Genomic DNA, 12,100 nt, shown 5'->3' with positions numbered 1-12,100 from the left:
ACCGTACCAATGTTGGAAAAGGTACCATTATAAGAATGTTTAAACTAACTTAAAAACTAGTATAATACTAGCAATTAAACTGTGACTTGACAAAAAAACAATCAATTTCAAGTAACAGTAATCATTTAATAAGACATTATTTACGCGCCTACACATGCTGCTACATGATCAATTAAAACTTGATAATCACTTTGCAACTGATCAGTATCTAGTACGTTACTAGCTAAGTCGTTGGGAGCTGTAATGAAAATATACTGAATAACTTCGGCAACAGCACTGTTAATGTCACTAAGGGCAGATTGGTAGAACTGGATCAACTCTGAATTCAATTCAGTTGCGCAGGTATCTGTACAATCAGTTGTAAATTTATCCTTAAGCTGGCTGAAATCTATGTCGATTTTTTCTTGAATATCGACGATAACATTATACACCATATTTTCTCCAGTTTGGTTTACGGTTACAATTTTGTTTTTAGCTTTTTCCAAAGCAGCGCTTTGCAACTGAATGAACTGATTAAAAATGTCGTTAGTGCAGACCGAAATGTTTTTACCTGCAAAAATAAAACAAATAATAGCACAAACTATGAAGTATTGAACTGTACCATTTTCGGCAGCTTTAATAGTCAGTAAATCGATAGAATCCCAAAACGGTTGCGATGCCGTTTCTAACTCAGTAATTAAGGTACTTTCGGATGCATTTACATGATCAGCTAGTACTGACAAGTAGCTTTCAAGGTTATTTTGCACAGTGTCCCTACGTACTAACAAGTTGGATTCGATAAGAGCCAAATTTTTAAGCAGCTCATCCGGTGTTAAAGCCTGTAAAAAAACACTTACACAAAAGTAAGTAACATAAAACACACTTACCGAACATTGTAAGGCTAAAAATGACACAGCTATAGCTACAAGCTTTAAATTCATCATAGTTACACTCGTATTGGTTTGCTAACAATGTTTGTTTAAGAATTATAATGCTATTCCATCAATACTTTAGGAAAGATTTTAATCTTTAATGATTGATTTAATTGAATCACTTCAGAAAGTTTTCAGATTCTAATCTTTTGTATTGTTAAGTTCAACACTCAAAAAGTCGTAGTTGACGCACCTGGAAAAATACACGTTATCATTTTGTAAGTACGTATTTTGTATTTTGTAAGTGAAAAAAACTTTTTTTAAATTTTAATCTAGAAAATGCGCCAGATGGAGCAGCACACTAAGAAATATGGAAAAATTGTTGATTTGGTTATTAAGAACATTTTGTTGTGTTTTATTGCATTTTCAGAGTAAAACGTGAAACACAACCGTAAAATTTGTGATAATAGGCCTGTTTTCAGAGAAAATCGCCAACTAGTAATCAGAGAAATAGATACATCCATTGGCCACAAGTCAGAAAACCTCATCAGTCACGTGAATATTCAACCAATTTAATCATAGATTTGGCTTGGTAAAACATCATTTTTATGGCGAATCTGTGAATGAAACTTCTGGCAGACAATAGCCACATAAAACTATAGATCAATACGTTCAAGCACTATTAAGTGAAAACTGTGTTTTCTCTTTCATTTTTACGTCAAACCAATACAAAATTCATAATAAGTTTCTTTAATAAAACAACACATCAAACTCTTAAAGAAGAGTCAGTTTTTATCAACCAAAAATCAAACTTACTGACGTTTTTACGAAACTTTTCTGATTAGATTTAAATTTCGCGGGCAGTGTGACGTAGCTAACTTTGTGCGTTGCTATTGGATGTAATTATTGACGTCCCAATTTCGGTTAGGTTGACTTTTGTATTTGTACGGTTAGGTTCAAAACTAGAGCATTGCTCTACTGTTTCAATGACGCTTGTTAGAGAAGGATACACTTACACTAGTTGGAAAATGGCACAAATCTGAGCTGTGCGCAATGAGTGCTTTACACAACGTTGCCAAGAGCATCAAAAAAGAATTGGTAGTAGTTATTTATTGACGTTAGTACAAAGGTTATTTCACTGAAACTGATTGTATTAGCTTAATTTTTTTGTTTTAAATCTACATTTTTTCATATGGATATCATTATGATAGTTAGGTATCAATGCATCTCAAAGTGATAACAGGACAAACTATTGTTTCGTCCTTTCTAACAAGACAATTCTTATCGTTCATTGGTTACTAGCTTACTACGTCATATTGGCGGGATTTTTGAACAATGTAGTTTTTTAATACTCACGTGATTGCAAGGATACTATTTTATTTTTAATTAAGATCACGTGACTTTCAAGATTCAATATGACGGTTAAAAATAGTCACGTGACCGTTGAAGGTAAATTTAATAGTTGAAAACAATCACGAAACCTTCAGATACACCTTTCTATCGTAAACATGGTTTAGAAAAATATTTTGACCTTTACTATGTGTCACGTGATTGCAAGGATACTATTTAATTTTTAAGTAGAATCACGTGACATTCAAGATTCATTTTGACGCTTAAAAATAGTCACGTGACCATTGTAGGTAAATTTAATAGTTGAAAACAATCACGTAACCTTCAGATACACCTTTCTGTCGTAAAAATGATTCAGAACAATTTTTTGACCTTAAATATGGTCACATGACGGCAAGGATAATATTTCAACCTTAAGTAGAGTCATGTGACCTTTAAGATCTAGTTTGACGCTTGAAAATAGTCACGTGGCTTATTTAGGTAAATTTGATAGTTGAAAACAATCACGTAATCTTCAATTACGTGAATGTTTTCAATCAATCAACTTGACATTTACTGTTTCTGAGTTGGAAACCAGTCAGGGATTGCCTCTCCAAACAGGCCTATTGACACCAACTTTACCGCAAACATCAACAATTTTTTCCCAGTTCAGTAATGCAAGTTTACGTTTTTTAATTTGTCTCTTAAAGTTTCAGTTTGATTTTTTTTTGTTAAATGACTTTCAAATTTTTGTTATTTTCCAAAAGTGTCTAAGCTACATATTTATAAAATTTAACAACTGCACTCTGTTATCAAACTTTTTATTTATTGCCTAATTATCTTACATAGTAACTTAATCATTAAAAACATGCTTCCACTGCCGTAATCAAAGGTTCCACCTGTTCTTGATATTTGTCATAATCGACAGTAACATTTTCCAATAGACTTGGTGCTTCAACGGTTACGTATTCCAGAAGAGAAACAAGAGCGTCGTCAATGTCGGTGGACGCTGACTCGTAGAGCTGAATCAGTTCAGAATTCAGTGTAGAACTGCACGTTTCAGTAGAACACTGAATAATTCTCACTTCCAGCTCGCTCACACTTTGTATAATGCTGTCAAATACTGCCAGTGCGATGTTCTCTTTAGATGTTTCGTAGTTAATGATTTCGTTTAGTTTTTTGTTTGATCCTATTAGAGTGCTGTTTAGTAGCAAATTAAATTGCTCCACGCTGTATTTTGCGCATGATATTATGTCGATATCTATAACAAAGATGGTTTTAGCTTATAGTTACTGATTGACAAATTGTACATACTTTGTTCAGCTGCTTCGACTTCCAAAGCCAAAAGCTTATTCCAAAAGGATGCAGATGCAGCTTCTAAGTCCCCTGCCAAACTGCCTCGAGTTTGATTAACATAGTAATCGGTAAACAGCGCTGTGTAACTCAGAACTTCGTTAGTTGCAGTTTCTATTTTGTAGATTAAGTCGGCTTGAATAACAGTAAAATGCTTTTCAAGCTCATCAGGTGTCAAAGTCTGAAAAAAATCAAATTAGCGTGTCCAGCCTAAACGGTTATGAATCATACTTACCCAACATGGTGTTAAGCAACTTATCACTAAAACAATTGACGCAAGTTTATTAAATGTCATTTTTGAGGTTCCAGCTAGATTCTATCAAGATGTATGAAAATATCAAATTGTTCTGGAACAGTTATACCATCACTTGAAATTTAATTAAACGATAACATCAAAGTGATAAAGTGAAACTTTTTGTTTTGAAGAATCAATATAACGTCATCTTTAATCACTTAGGTACTTTCTTTATTTTAAAGTACTGTGTTGACTAATAGGCTGTCTCAAGGTGACTTTATACTTTGTTTTTTGTTCAAAACGTTTAATTTGTTTTCAACTTGTTAACTTAAATTTTTATAAAAAATTGCGATAGATTTATTAACAATAGTTAAATAAAGTAGACACTTTAAATTATTTTGATGCAAATCGTTATTGATCGAATTTTGTTTTGACGGAAAATTGTCATTTTTTTTGCAATGGAAAACTTTAAAACAATATCAATTTAACCAATCAATATCTTATTAATAAATGAACCCAAACAACACTTCACAGAAGAGGATGATGTCTCTTTTATTACTTTTTTAATATCAACTAAATTGCTTGCCTAGCACAGGATAGAAGATTTGTTATTATTTAGACTCTCCTCATCATTTGTTGCACCAAATAGTCTGCAGCATAGATTAAAGCAGATCTGTTTAACTATAACACTATATTACATTTTCTTAGCAGTTAACCAGTTTTAAGAGTAACTGTTAACAAGTTACAAATAAGTATAATGTCAAAAAAACGTCATTTTCATAGACTTTGTCAGCGTTGTAAGAAGGTATTTGTAAAATACTTTTTTCTATACACTAGTGCCACTGACTGAATATTATTAAATAAGACAGGTGTTTCCCCCCAACAAATAAAGCTGCATATATAACTTTTACTTAAATAATCTTTATTAATGTAAGTAATCCACTACACTTAATTTACGAAGTCAAACATGCTGCCACATAATCAATAAGAGAAGCATAACTCTCTTCAAAGGCAGTTTGATCCAAAACATAACTGTCCAAATTAGTTGGTGCATAATTGAGAATATATTCAAGCGCTTTGAATATTGCGCTATCAATATCGCTGATGGCAAGTTCGTACAGTTGCACCAAATCAGAATTCAACTGAGTGGCACAATCGTTTGTAGAACAATCTTCGACGTCTCCAGCAAGTGCGTTGATTTTCGTTGTGGCCGCATCTAAGGCAGTTGAAACGGCGTCCAATTTGGTCTCTGCGTTTTCGGAAATTGTCTTGATTTTGGCCTCAACTTCGGCAAGGGCCGAAGTGGTAAGTTTGCCAAAAGCAGTTTCGGTGACCGAAACACATTTTGAAATGTCTTTTCCTGGAAAAACGATGTTAAGTTCAGTTATTTTGTAGAAAACCAACTTACCTTCTTCGGCTGCTTCTACAATATACGCGTTTATAGCATTGGAGTAAGCTTGAGAAGCGGTTGTCAAATCATTGGCCAATTTAGTTTCAGCGTTAGCCACGTAAGTCTTAAGAATTGTTTCGTAACTGCTGATTTCATCTTGGGCAGCGTTTTGTCGCAAAAGTAAATTTTCTACAACCATGTCCAAATTCACATTTAGTTCAGTTGGAGTTACAGCCTGGAATTATTCATTTATAAAATCAAAAATCATTCAATTTGGGTGACTTACCAAACAGTGCAAGACTTGCAGCAACAAAAGTGCTAGAATTTGTTTAAAAGCCATTTTTACTTTGAATTTGATTTGAAGACAAGGGAAATCTATACTGCTCTAATGGGTTAGTTGGTAACATATAAATAGGATTACTCGAATGTAGATAACATCTACTAGTGTGATAAATTTTTTTTATGTTCGTATTTCAAGTATGTTGTGCATGTGTGTTTACACCGTTTGTATAGTTTTTTAGTACTTATCATTATTATAAATTTGACTTAAAAGTGAACCATTTACTGGACAGTTTGGGCATTTAATCAAAGTTACTAGCTTGCAAAGTGTGGTCATATACCAAAACAAGCCTCTAAGTGGAAGTTTTGCAAGATGTTCATTCAAATGCTGAGCGAGTTACATACCTTTTGCGTAGAAGAGTACAAGTTATCTAAAAAGTGTCAATTTACTTGAAAAATCCAGTTGATTTGGGGTTTTGGAAACATTTAAAAGGAAAATTACTAGAAAAACTACGTCAAGCTTACAAGTGTAACTTAAGTATTGTTTCACTTTAAATGATTAGGAAGCAAAACTTGTAAAATCCAGAAAAGTAGTTTTGGAAAAACCAAAACTGCAACATTACTTTTGTTTTGGTCTTTTTTGGGTTACTTTGGTTATTTACACAGGAATAATCACAGACTTAATGGGCCTATCCCACATATCATAAATTTTTGTTTTAATGACTGAAATCGAAAGAATAGGATCAAAAAAAAGATCTGTTTTGGCGCGCATGTGACGTACGTAATTCTGGGCGATTTTATTGGCTATTGCACGCCAACTGTTTCACTTCTTGTCGCTGATTGGTTGAAAGTGTAGTACGTCACCGGCGGTGGGCGTTTAAAACATGCGATTAATGTAGTTTTTATCATGATTTTTTTTCTATTTAGACTTAATATTTTTGAAAACAAAAAAATACGGGTATAATATTTTCAATCCGTCTTTGTAGTTATGAAATAAAAAAAAATTGTGGGACAGGCCCATTGAAAGTAGATTAGTTATTTATTTTTACATGCAATAAAATTCATTCAGTTTGATCAAAGCAAGCTTGAGCTTTCGCAATTAAAGGCTCCAATTCACCCTGGAATTTGGTAGTATCGACAATAACACCCTCAATTGAAGTAGGTGCACTAACTACAACATAATCGACGATAGCAGACAGAACATCGTCGATACTTCTCGAAGCTGATTCGTACAACTGGGCCAACTTTTCGTTCAATTCAGTGCTGCAAGATTCTTCGGAACACTCGCTAATTTGGTCTTGCAGTTCGTTTAAACTTTGCGCGATAGTTTGAAAAACTACGTTGGCATTTTCTATTTTACCGTTTTCTGCGTCAACGATATCGTCTAAAGTGTCGCTGTACTCTCCCAAAGTTTTGTTGAGCAACAGATCGAATTCTTCCACAGTTTCTAACACACAGTTAGCAATGCTAATGTCTACAAAAGTGTGGAATTAGGTAATTGTTTGCAAACTCAAATAGTGGGTGTACCTTGTTCAGCAGCATCAACTTCCAAAGATAACAGTTGTTTCCAGTAGGATTCAGATGCAGCTTCCAAGTCGTCTGATAAGCTTTCTTCAGTGATGTTAGTGTAGTAACTGGCGAACAGAGCTGAGTAACTTTCAATTTCAGATCTTGCATGTTCGATCTTTGCGTTTAGGTTAGCTTCAATGAGGCTGAAATGTCTTTGCAGATTTTCTGGCGATAGACTCTGGAATAGTATTCAAATTAGCCTAAACTACAATGTTTTCATACCAAATACTCACCCCACAAAGTATTATGGGAATAATTGCTCCAATAACTACAGCAAGTTTCAAACTCATTTTGGACAGATCGTGGATAAGGATTCACTTAAAGATGCTGTTACTGTGTGAGATTCTGTGTTCTTCAATCCACTAATTATACTGCCAGTGAATGAGATAATATCACAAGGATACAGATAAGTGTTAGATTTTTTGAAGAGCTTTTATAACAATACATTTTATTAAAATTGGTTTTTCTTTTTTATTAAGTGCCTTGTTATATAATTCGTTGGCTTCCGAATTTAAGTGTGCATATCATTATCAAAGTTGTGGAAATTCCCAAATTTGATTTTTGTTAACTTTACTTGATAATGGCATTCCAACACGTCAGTGCCAATTCTAGTTATTTACACAAGTGGGAAATTTTGATCACACTTTATTATTATTTATCGTAAATGTTTGGCTGAAGAGATTTTACCAATATTTGTTTTAGTATATCCGGTACTTTAACTAAAACACTAGAGTATAAAGGTCACTTTTAAGTTGCCTGTTATTGTGATTCCAGTTTTCAATGAAGTAGATCATTTTTCCCCCCTTTTTTGGGCTTCCCTGTAGGTAATTAAAGAAACTGAGCCATTTGATGTAGTGTAAAAAGTTGAATCAAAAAATTAGTACCAAAAGCTACAGCCAATAATGGTGTTTTTTTCTGTCACCCGGTATATTTAACTATTTTCGGAATGTGCTCGAAATTCTGCAAATATTTTTACAAAAAAACATAAAATTTTAATAATTTTTCGAAATTTTTTTTTGTAAAAACGAAAAGTTGGTCAGTCCCCAGTGAAAGACCCTGTATGTACAGCCAATGTCCAATATTTTCATGAAAATCATCAATCTATTACATTTTTAATTCAAGATCAGCAAAATGGAGGTCAAGTTTAAATCGGGTTAGTCCCTAAAACTATTATTTATTAACTAAACTGATTTTTCAATAATCATCCTTATTTTGTAACCCTCATTTACACTACCACTACAACAATTTCCAAGGATCAATAAATAGAAATTACATTAAATGATGTAATTTTTAAATGGTTTTCTGTCAAACACTAATCGGAATGTTTGTTCCACTTTCGAGATATCGTTTTGAAGCATTTATTATCTGACGACATTCTTTAAGAAACGGTATAAATTTGTACATTTAACAGATCCATTCATAGTCTAACAGTGTCAAATTTGGTGATCTGACATGCCACTTAATTAAATTTGCCAGAAAATCTCTTCTGTTAACTGATCTGATTGACACAGAATGTTTTATTGGTAAGAAATCAGAGAATTTCAACGCATGTCACATGATTGATTATGAAATGATTGAAATTTTGATTTTTGATATGCAATTGGATATTTTGTCTGTCTGAAGTGTGTGCACAATCACCTGCATATCAAGAATGCATTGATTAATAATAAAAAAAACATTGTTTTGTATTTGTATTTTATTTATACGTGTATTTACGAAATTTATCATCTAATTTACAAGCAAGCTTCAACGTACTCAAGAAGAGAAGCATAACTAGTTTCAAAAGCAGATTGATCCAAAACGTAGCCAGCCAAACTAGTTGGTGCAAAGTTCAAAATGTATTCCAGAGCTTTGAACAAAGCGCTATCGATGTCATTTACTGCAAGTTCGTACAATTGCACCAAATCAGAATTCAATTCGGCAGCGCAATCATCAGTAGAACATTCTTCGATTTCTTCAGCAAGGGCCTTGATTTTAGTCGAAGCAGAATCTATAGCAGTTGTCACTGCACTCAATTTGCTTTCTGCGTTAGTAGAGATTGCTTTGATTTTGGCTTCAACTTCGGCTAGGGCTGTACTAGCCAGTTTGCTAAAGCTAGACTCACTGGCAGACACACATTTTGTAATGTCTTTTCCTGTAAAAAATTACTTAGTGATGAATTGGACTCTTAACAACAATCAGTTTACCTTCTTCAGCTGCTTGAACAATATACTGGTTTATTTGGGTGGAATAGGGTTGAGACGCAGTAGTCATATCAGTGGCCAATTTAGTTTCAGCAGCAGTCACATATTGTTTAAGAATGTCCTCATAGTTACTAATCTCAGTTGTGGCAGCCGTTTGTCGAGCTTCCAAATTTGCTTCCACAACTACCAAGTTGTTGTTCAATTCACTGGATGTTAACGCCTGAAATGACGCTCTTCTACCAATCTCTCTACATTTTCAATTTGTTTAACTTACCAAACATTGCAGGATTGGCAGCAATACAGTCACAAGTAGCACTTTGGAAATCATGTTATAGTTCAACGCAAAGCTGGTGCATTGTGTAGTTTTCGAGGTAGTATCACTCTATTATATGACTACTCGAATATTGAATATACAGATAAAATCTCAGTATTGTGATACGCAGCTTTTAATGCGTCAAAGTTTTATGTTTAATCTCAAGTGTGTTTCGAAACATTTGTCACTATATTGTGATTCATTTGATTTTAACTTAAAATAATTAGTTTACGAAATATTATACGTCAGATCCGGTAAAGTACATACAGGTGTGGTAAATCCAAAACCGACCATAGGAAAACCGCGTAACGGACAGAGAAACGTACACAATTGCATGCGCGGGACAAAGACAGAAAACGAAAAAAATATCAAGTAGGCCATATTTTCAGCGCGCTGTTGCCAAACGCCGTAAGTATTCAATACCCTCGACAAACTTACTTACGGCGTTTGGCAACAGCGCGCTAAAAATATGGCCTACTTGATATTTTTTTCGTTTTCTGTCTTAGTCCCGCGCATGCAATAATGTACGTTTCTCTGTTTCGCTTAAATTTATCAAAAGACAGTTAAGTTAGACATAACCAAACTTTCTGTATTAACTATTTTTTTACTGTAAAATTACACTCTGTTTATCTTTGTTGCAGCCTCTTTTGCAAGCAGGTGGTCATGGAACCTGCATAACGCAATGCAAATCGGCTAAAATTGTAACAACGAAAACCATTCCGATGCAGGTAAGTTTCAGATCTGGAAATCCGTTATTTATTACTGAATTTCCCATACTTTAGGTAGATGGAGAAGCTTGCAAACTAAAACCTTCCACGATTACGATAAGCCACCTGAACAAGGCAACCATGCTGGCCAAACGGAAATCCGGCAAAGTAATTCCACCTCAAGCTGCTTTGCAAAACTTAAAATACACCGTCTATAAAATATCCATGCCGGATTACGAGCAGCATCACTACGATAAGGATAAATTAACGGAAGCAGGTAAAAGGTCACTGTTGTCAAGTTCACCATAGAAATTTATAAACTCGTCGAGAAGTTTCGTATATGTTTTCCCATTCGTAACTGGCTGGGGCCATTTATCTTTTCGAGCTTGCTGACAAGAATTCATTCGTTTCACACGTGTTTTTGGCCGACCAAAACTGGCAGTAATAAGGGCGCAATTTCACGCCTGTTTTTGACACAATACACAGCAGGAATTAATGAGAAACACCCACTTGCTTCCTAAAACGTATCTACAAAATTATTCCTCACCCTGACACCGGAAACTGAGACTAGACCGAAGCAGAAGTAAACTGAATTCGGCAATATTTGCAATGTCAACAGTGGTCCAATCAGCAATGCTAATGATACGTATTAGTCGGTGTGTTGTTCAATTTGCACACCGCTGTTGTTTGATCAATTTTACGCTTGGCATTTCACATGCATATTTCTGCGTCATCATGGAAATCCATCATTGTAATGGAAAAGTAGTGTAGGGTTACTTTGTCAGGTATTGACCAATTTTTACCCCAAAGTCCCAAAAAGTGCACCTTTACCGTTTTCCAACGCTTATATACAGGGTGTCCAATAAGCACATCATTAAGAGTACTGCAGGTGACATTCTTTAAACTGAACTATTTGACGTAAATATCATTAAGGAAAACTGGTTAGTTTCGTTGCTATTAACGGTCAAAACAGTTGGAGAAGAAGTTCAGAATGCTTTTAAACTAGGTTTTTGACTATTATTTCTTTCAAAACAGTCCAGAAGTTTTCAAATGCTGCTAAAACGCTTTTAGAACAGTCTGAAAGCTTCTGTATGCTTCTAGAGTAGTTTGAAGTTTAAGAGACTGCAAAAACTTTCAAAACAGTGTTTAGAAGCTTCCAAATGCTCCTGAAACCGCTTAGAAGCTTCCAAAAGCTTTTAGAATAACCTAAAAGCTTCCAAATAATCTCTAACTAGTCTAGAAGCTTTCAAATGCTGCTAAAACGCTTTTAGAACAGTCTGAAAGCCTCTGTATGCTTCTAGAGTAGTTTAAAGTTTAAGAGACTGCAAAAACTTTCAAAACAGTGTTTAGAAGCTTCCAAATGCTCCTGAAACCGCTTAGAAGCTTCCAAAAGCTTTTAGAATATCCTAAAAGCTTCCAAATAATCTTCAACTAGTCTAGAAGCTTTCAAATGCTGCTAAAACGCTTTTAGAACAGTCTGAAAGCCTCTGAATGCTTCTAGAGTAGTTTATAGTTTAAGAGACTGCAAAAACTTTCAAAACAGTGTTTAGAAGTTTCCAAATGCTGCTAAAACAGCCTAGAAGCAGGCTAAAAGCTTCCAAATAATCTTCAACTAGTCTAGAAGCTTTCAAAACAGCCTAAAAACATCTGAATGATTCTAGAGCAGTTTAACATCTTCGAACAATTTCTAAAACCGTCTAAGATTTCCTAAATGCCTCTAAAGCAGTCCAGAGCCATCAATATGCTCCTGAAGTGGTCTAATATAAATGTCAGAAGCTTACAAAACACTATACCAGGTGTCCAAGAGCACCCTGGACATAGGAGATTAACATGGGAAAACGGTTTTGATTTTTTTGCGCCTGTACGGTTGATTTGATTGAAAAATCGTGAT

At 34.4% G+C, this 12,100-nt stretch overlaps 6 protein-coding genes across 8 annotated transcripts in view; 1 reads left to right on the top strand and 5 right to left on the bottom strand.

The window, feature by feature from the left end:
- The window catches only part of rdgA (retinal degeneration A), an 84,465-nt gene that overhangs the window by 66,461 nt on the left and 5,904 nt on the right, over positions 1-12,100 (top strand). For all 3 annotated transcript variants that reach the window (XM_081986860.1, XM_081986857.1, XM_081986859.1), the window contains 2 exons: positions 10,144-10,230; positions 10,285-10,486. In XM_081986860.1, coding sequence (XP_081842986.1) covers positions 10,144-10,230; positions 10,285-10,486 — 289 coding nt within the window. The remainder of the gene's footprint in view (positions 1-10,143; positions 10,231-10,284; positions 10,487-12,100) is intronic.
- On the bottom strand, positions 106-1,025 carry LOC145733879 (uncharacterized). Its single transcript, XM_081986918.1, has 3 exons — positions 867-1,025; positions 602-818; positions 106-550 (listed from the first exon to the last, which is right to left on the bottom strand). The coding sequence occupies exons 1-3, from the start codon at positions 921-923 to the stop codon at positions 141-143; spliced, it is 684 nt and encodes a 227-aa protein (XP_081843044.1). The 5' UTR covers positions 924-1,025; the 3' UTR covers positions 106-140.
- Positions 2,986-3,930, bottom strand: LOC145733880 (uncharacterized). The gene is made up of 3 exons (XM_081986920.1): positions 3,769-3,930; positions 3,495-3,714; positions 2,986-3,441 (listed from the first exon to the last, which is right to left on the bottom strand). Exons 1-3 carry the CDS (start codon positions 3,826-3,828, stop codon positions 3,041-3,043), a joined length of 681 nt encoding a protein of 226 aa, XP_081843046.1. The 5' UTR covers positions 3,829-3,930; the 3' UTR covers positions 2,986-3,040.
- On the bottom strand, positions 4,670-5,602 carry LOC145733882 (uncharacterized). The gene is made up of 3 exons (XM_081986921.1): positions 5,445-5,602; positions 5,177-5,393; positions 4,670-5,128 (listed from the first exon to the last, which is right to left on the bottom strand). The coding sequence occupies exons 1-3, from the start codon at positions 5,496-5,498 to the stop codon at positions 4,722-4,724; spliced, it is 678 nt and encodes a 225-aa protein (XP_081843047.1). The 5' UTR covers positions 5,499-5,602; the 3' UTR covers positions 4,670-4,721.
- LOC145733878 (uncharacterized) lies at positions 6,458-7,400 on the bottom strand. The gene is made up of 3 exons (XM_081986917.1): positions 7,240-7,400; positions 6,965-7,184; positions 6,458-6,911 (listed from the first exon to the last, which is right to left on the bottom strand). The coding sequence occupies exons 1-3, from the start codon at positions 7,294-7,296 to the stop codon at positions 6,499-6,501; spliced, it is 690 nt and encodes a 229-aa protein (XP_081843043.1). The 5' UTR covers positions 7,297-7,400; the 3' UTR covers positions 6,458-6,498.
- On the bottom strand, positions 8,685-9,624 carry LOC145733883 (uncharacterized). The gene is made up of 3 exons (XM_081986922.1): positions 9,464-9,624; positions 9,193-9,409; positions 8,685-9,140 (listed from the first exon to the last, which is right to left on the bottom strand). The coding sequence occupies exons 1-3, from the start codon at positions 9,515-9,517 to the stop codon at positions 8,740-8,742; spliced, it is 672 nt and encodes a 223-aa protein (XP_081843048.1). The 5' UTR covers positions 9,518-9,624; the 3' UTR covers positions 8,685-8,739.

Source organism: Ips typographus, linkage group LG9 (genome assembly GCF_016097725.1).
Source record: "Ips typographus isolate SLU linkage group LG9, UJ_Ityp_2.0, whole genome shotgun sequence".
In the NCBI taxonomy this organism is placed as follows: Eukaryota; Metazoa; Arthropoda; class Insecta; order Coleoptera; family Curculionidae; genus Ips; species Ips typographus.
The sequence above is the reverse complement of the archived record's forward strand: the minus strand, read 5'-3'. Positions and strand labels throughout refer to the sequence as shown.

Excerpts from the sequence above, each read along its gene's own strand:
- LOC145733879 (XM_081986918.1), bottom strand. The coding sequence starts at position 923 with ATGATGAATTTAAAGCTTGTAGCTATAGCTGTGTCATTTTTAGCCTTA. Across the intron at positions 819-866 it reads TTTTAGCCTTACAATGTTCG|GCTTTAACACCGGATGAGCT; the intron begins GTAAGTGTGTTT and ends GTTTTTTTACAG. Across the intron at positions 551-601 it reads TATTAAAGCTGCCGAAAATG|GTAAAAACATTTCGGTCTGC; the intron begins GTACAGTTCAAT and ends TTATTTTTGCAG.
- LOC145733880 (XM_081986920.1), bottom strand. The coding sequence starts at position 3,828 with ATGACATTTAATAAACTTGCGTCAATTGTTTTAGTGATAAGTTGCTTA. Across the intron at positions 3,715-3,768 it reads GTTGCTTAACACCATGTTGG|ACTTTGACACCTGATGAGCT; the intron begins GTAAGTATGATT and ends GATTTTTTTCAG. Across the intron at positions 3,442-3,494 it reads AGTCGAAGCAGCTGAACAAA|ATATCGACATAATATCATGC; the intron begins GTATGTACAATT and ends TCTTTGTTATAG.
- LOC145733882 (XM_081986921.1), bottom strand. The coding sequence starts at position 5,498 with ATGGCTTTTAAACAAATTCTAGCACTTTTGTTGCTGCAAGTCTTGCAC. Across the intron at positions 5,394-5,444 it reads TGCAAGTCTTGCACTGTTTG|GCTGTAACTCCAACTGAACT; the intron begins GTAAGTCACCCA and ends GAATAATTCCAG. Across the intron at positions 5,129-5,176 it reads TGTAGAAGCAGCCGAAGAAG|GAAAAGACATTTCAAAATGT; the intron begins GTAAGTTGGTTT and ends TCGTTTTTCCAG.
- LOC145733878 (XM_081986917.1), bottom strand. The coding sequence starts at position 7,296 with ATGAGTTTGAAACTTGCTGTAGTTATTGGAGCAATTATTCCCATAATA. Across the intron at positions 7,185-7,239 it reads TTCCCATAATACTTTGTGGG|AGTCTATCGCCAGAAAATCT; the intron begins GTGAGTATTTGG and ends ATACTATTCCAG. Across the intron at positions 6,912-6,964 it reads AGTTGATGCTGCTGAACAAG|ACATTAGCATTGCTAACTGT; the intron begins GTACACCCACTA and ends ACACTTTTGTAG.
- LOC145733883 (XM_081986922.1), bottom strand. The coding sequence starts at position 9,517 with ATGATTTCCAAAGTGCTACTTGTGACTGTATTGCTGCCAATCCTGCAA. Across the intron at positions 9,410-9,463 it reads TGCCAATCCTGCAATGTTTG|GCGTTAACATCCAGTGAATT; the intron begins GTAAGTTAAACA and ends GCGTCATTTCAG. Across the intron at positions 9,141-9,192 it reads TGTTCAAGCAGCTGAAGAAG|GAAAAGACATTACAAAATGT; the intron begins GTAAACTGATTG and ends AATTTTTTACAG.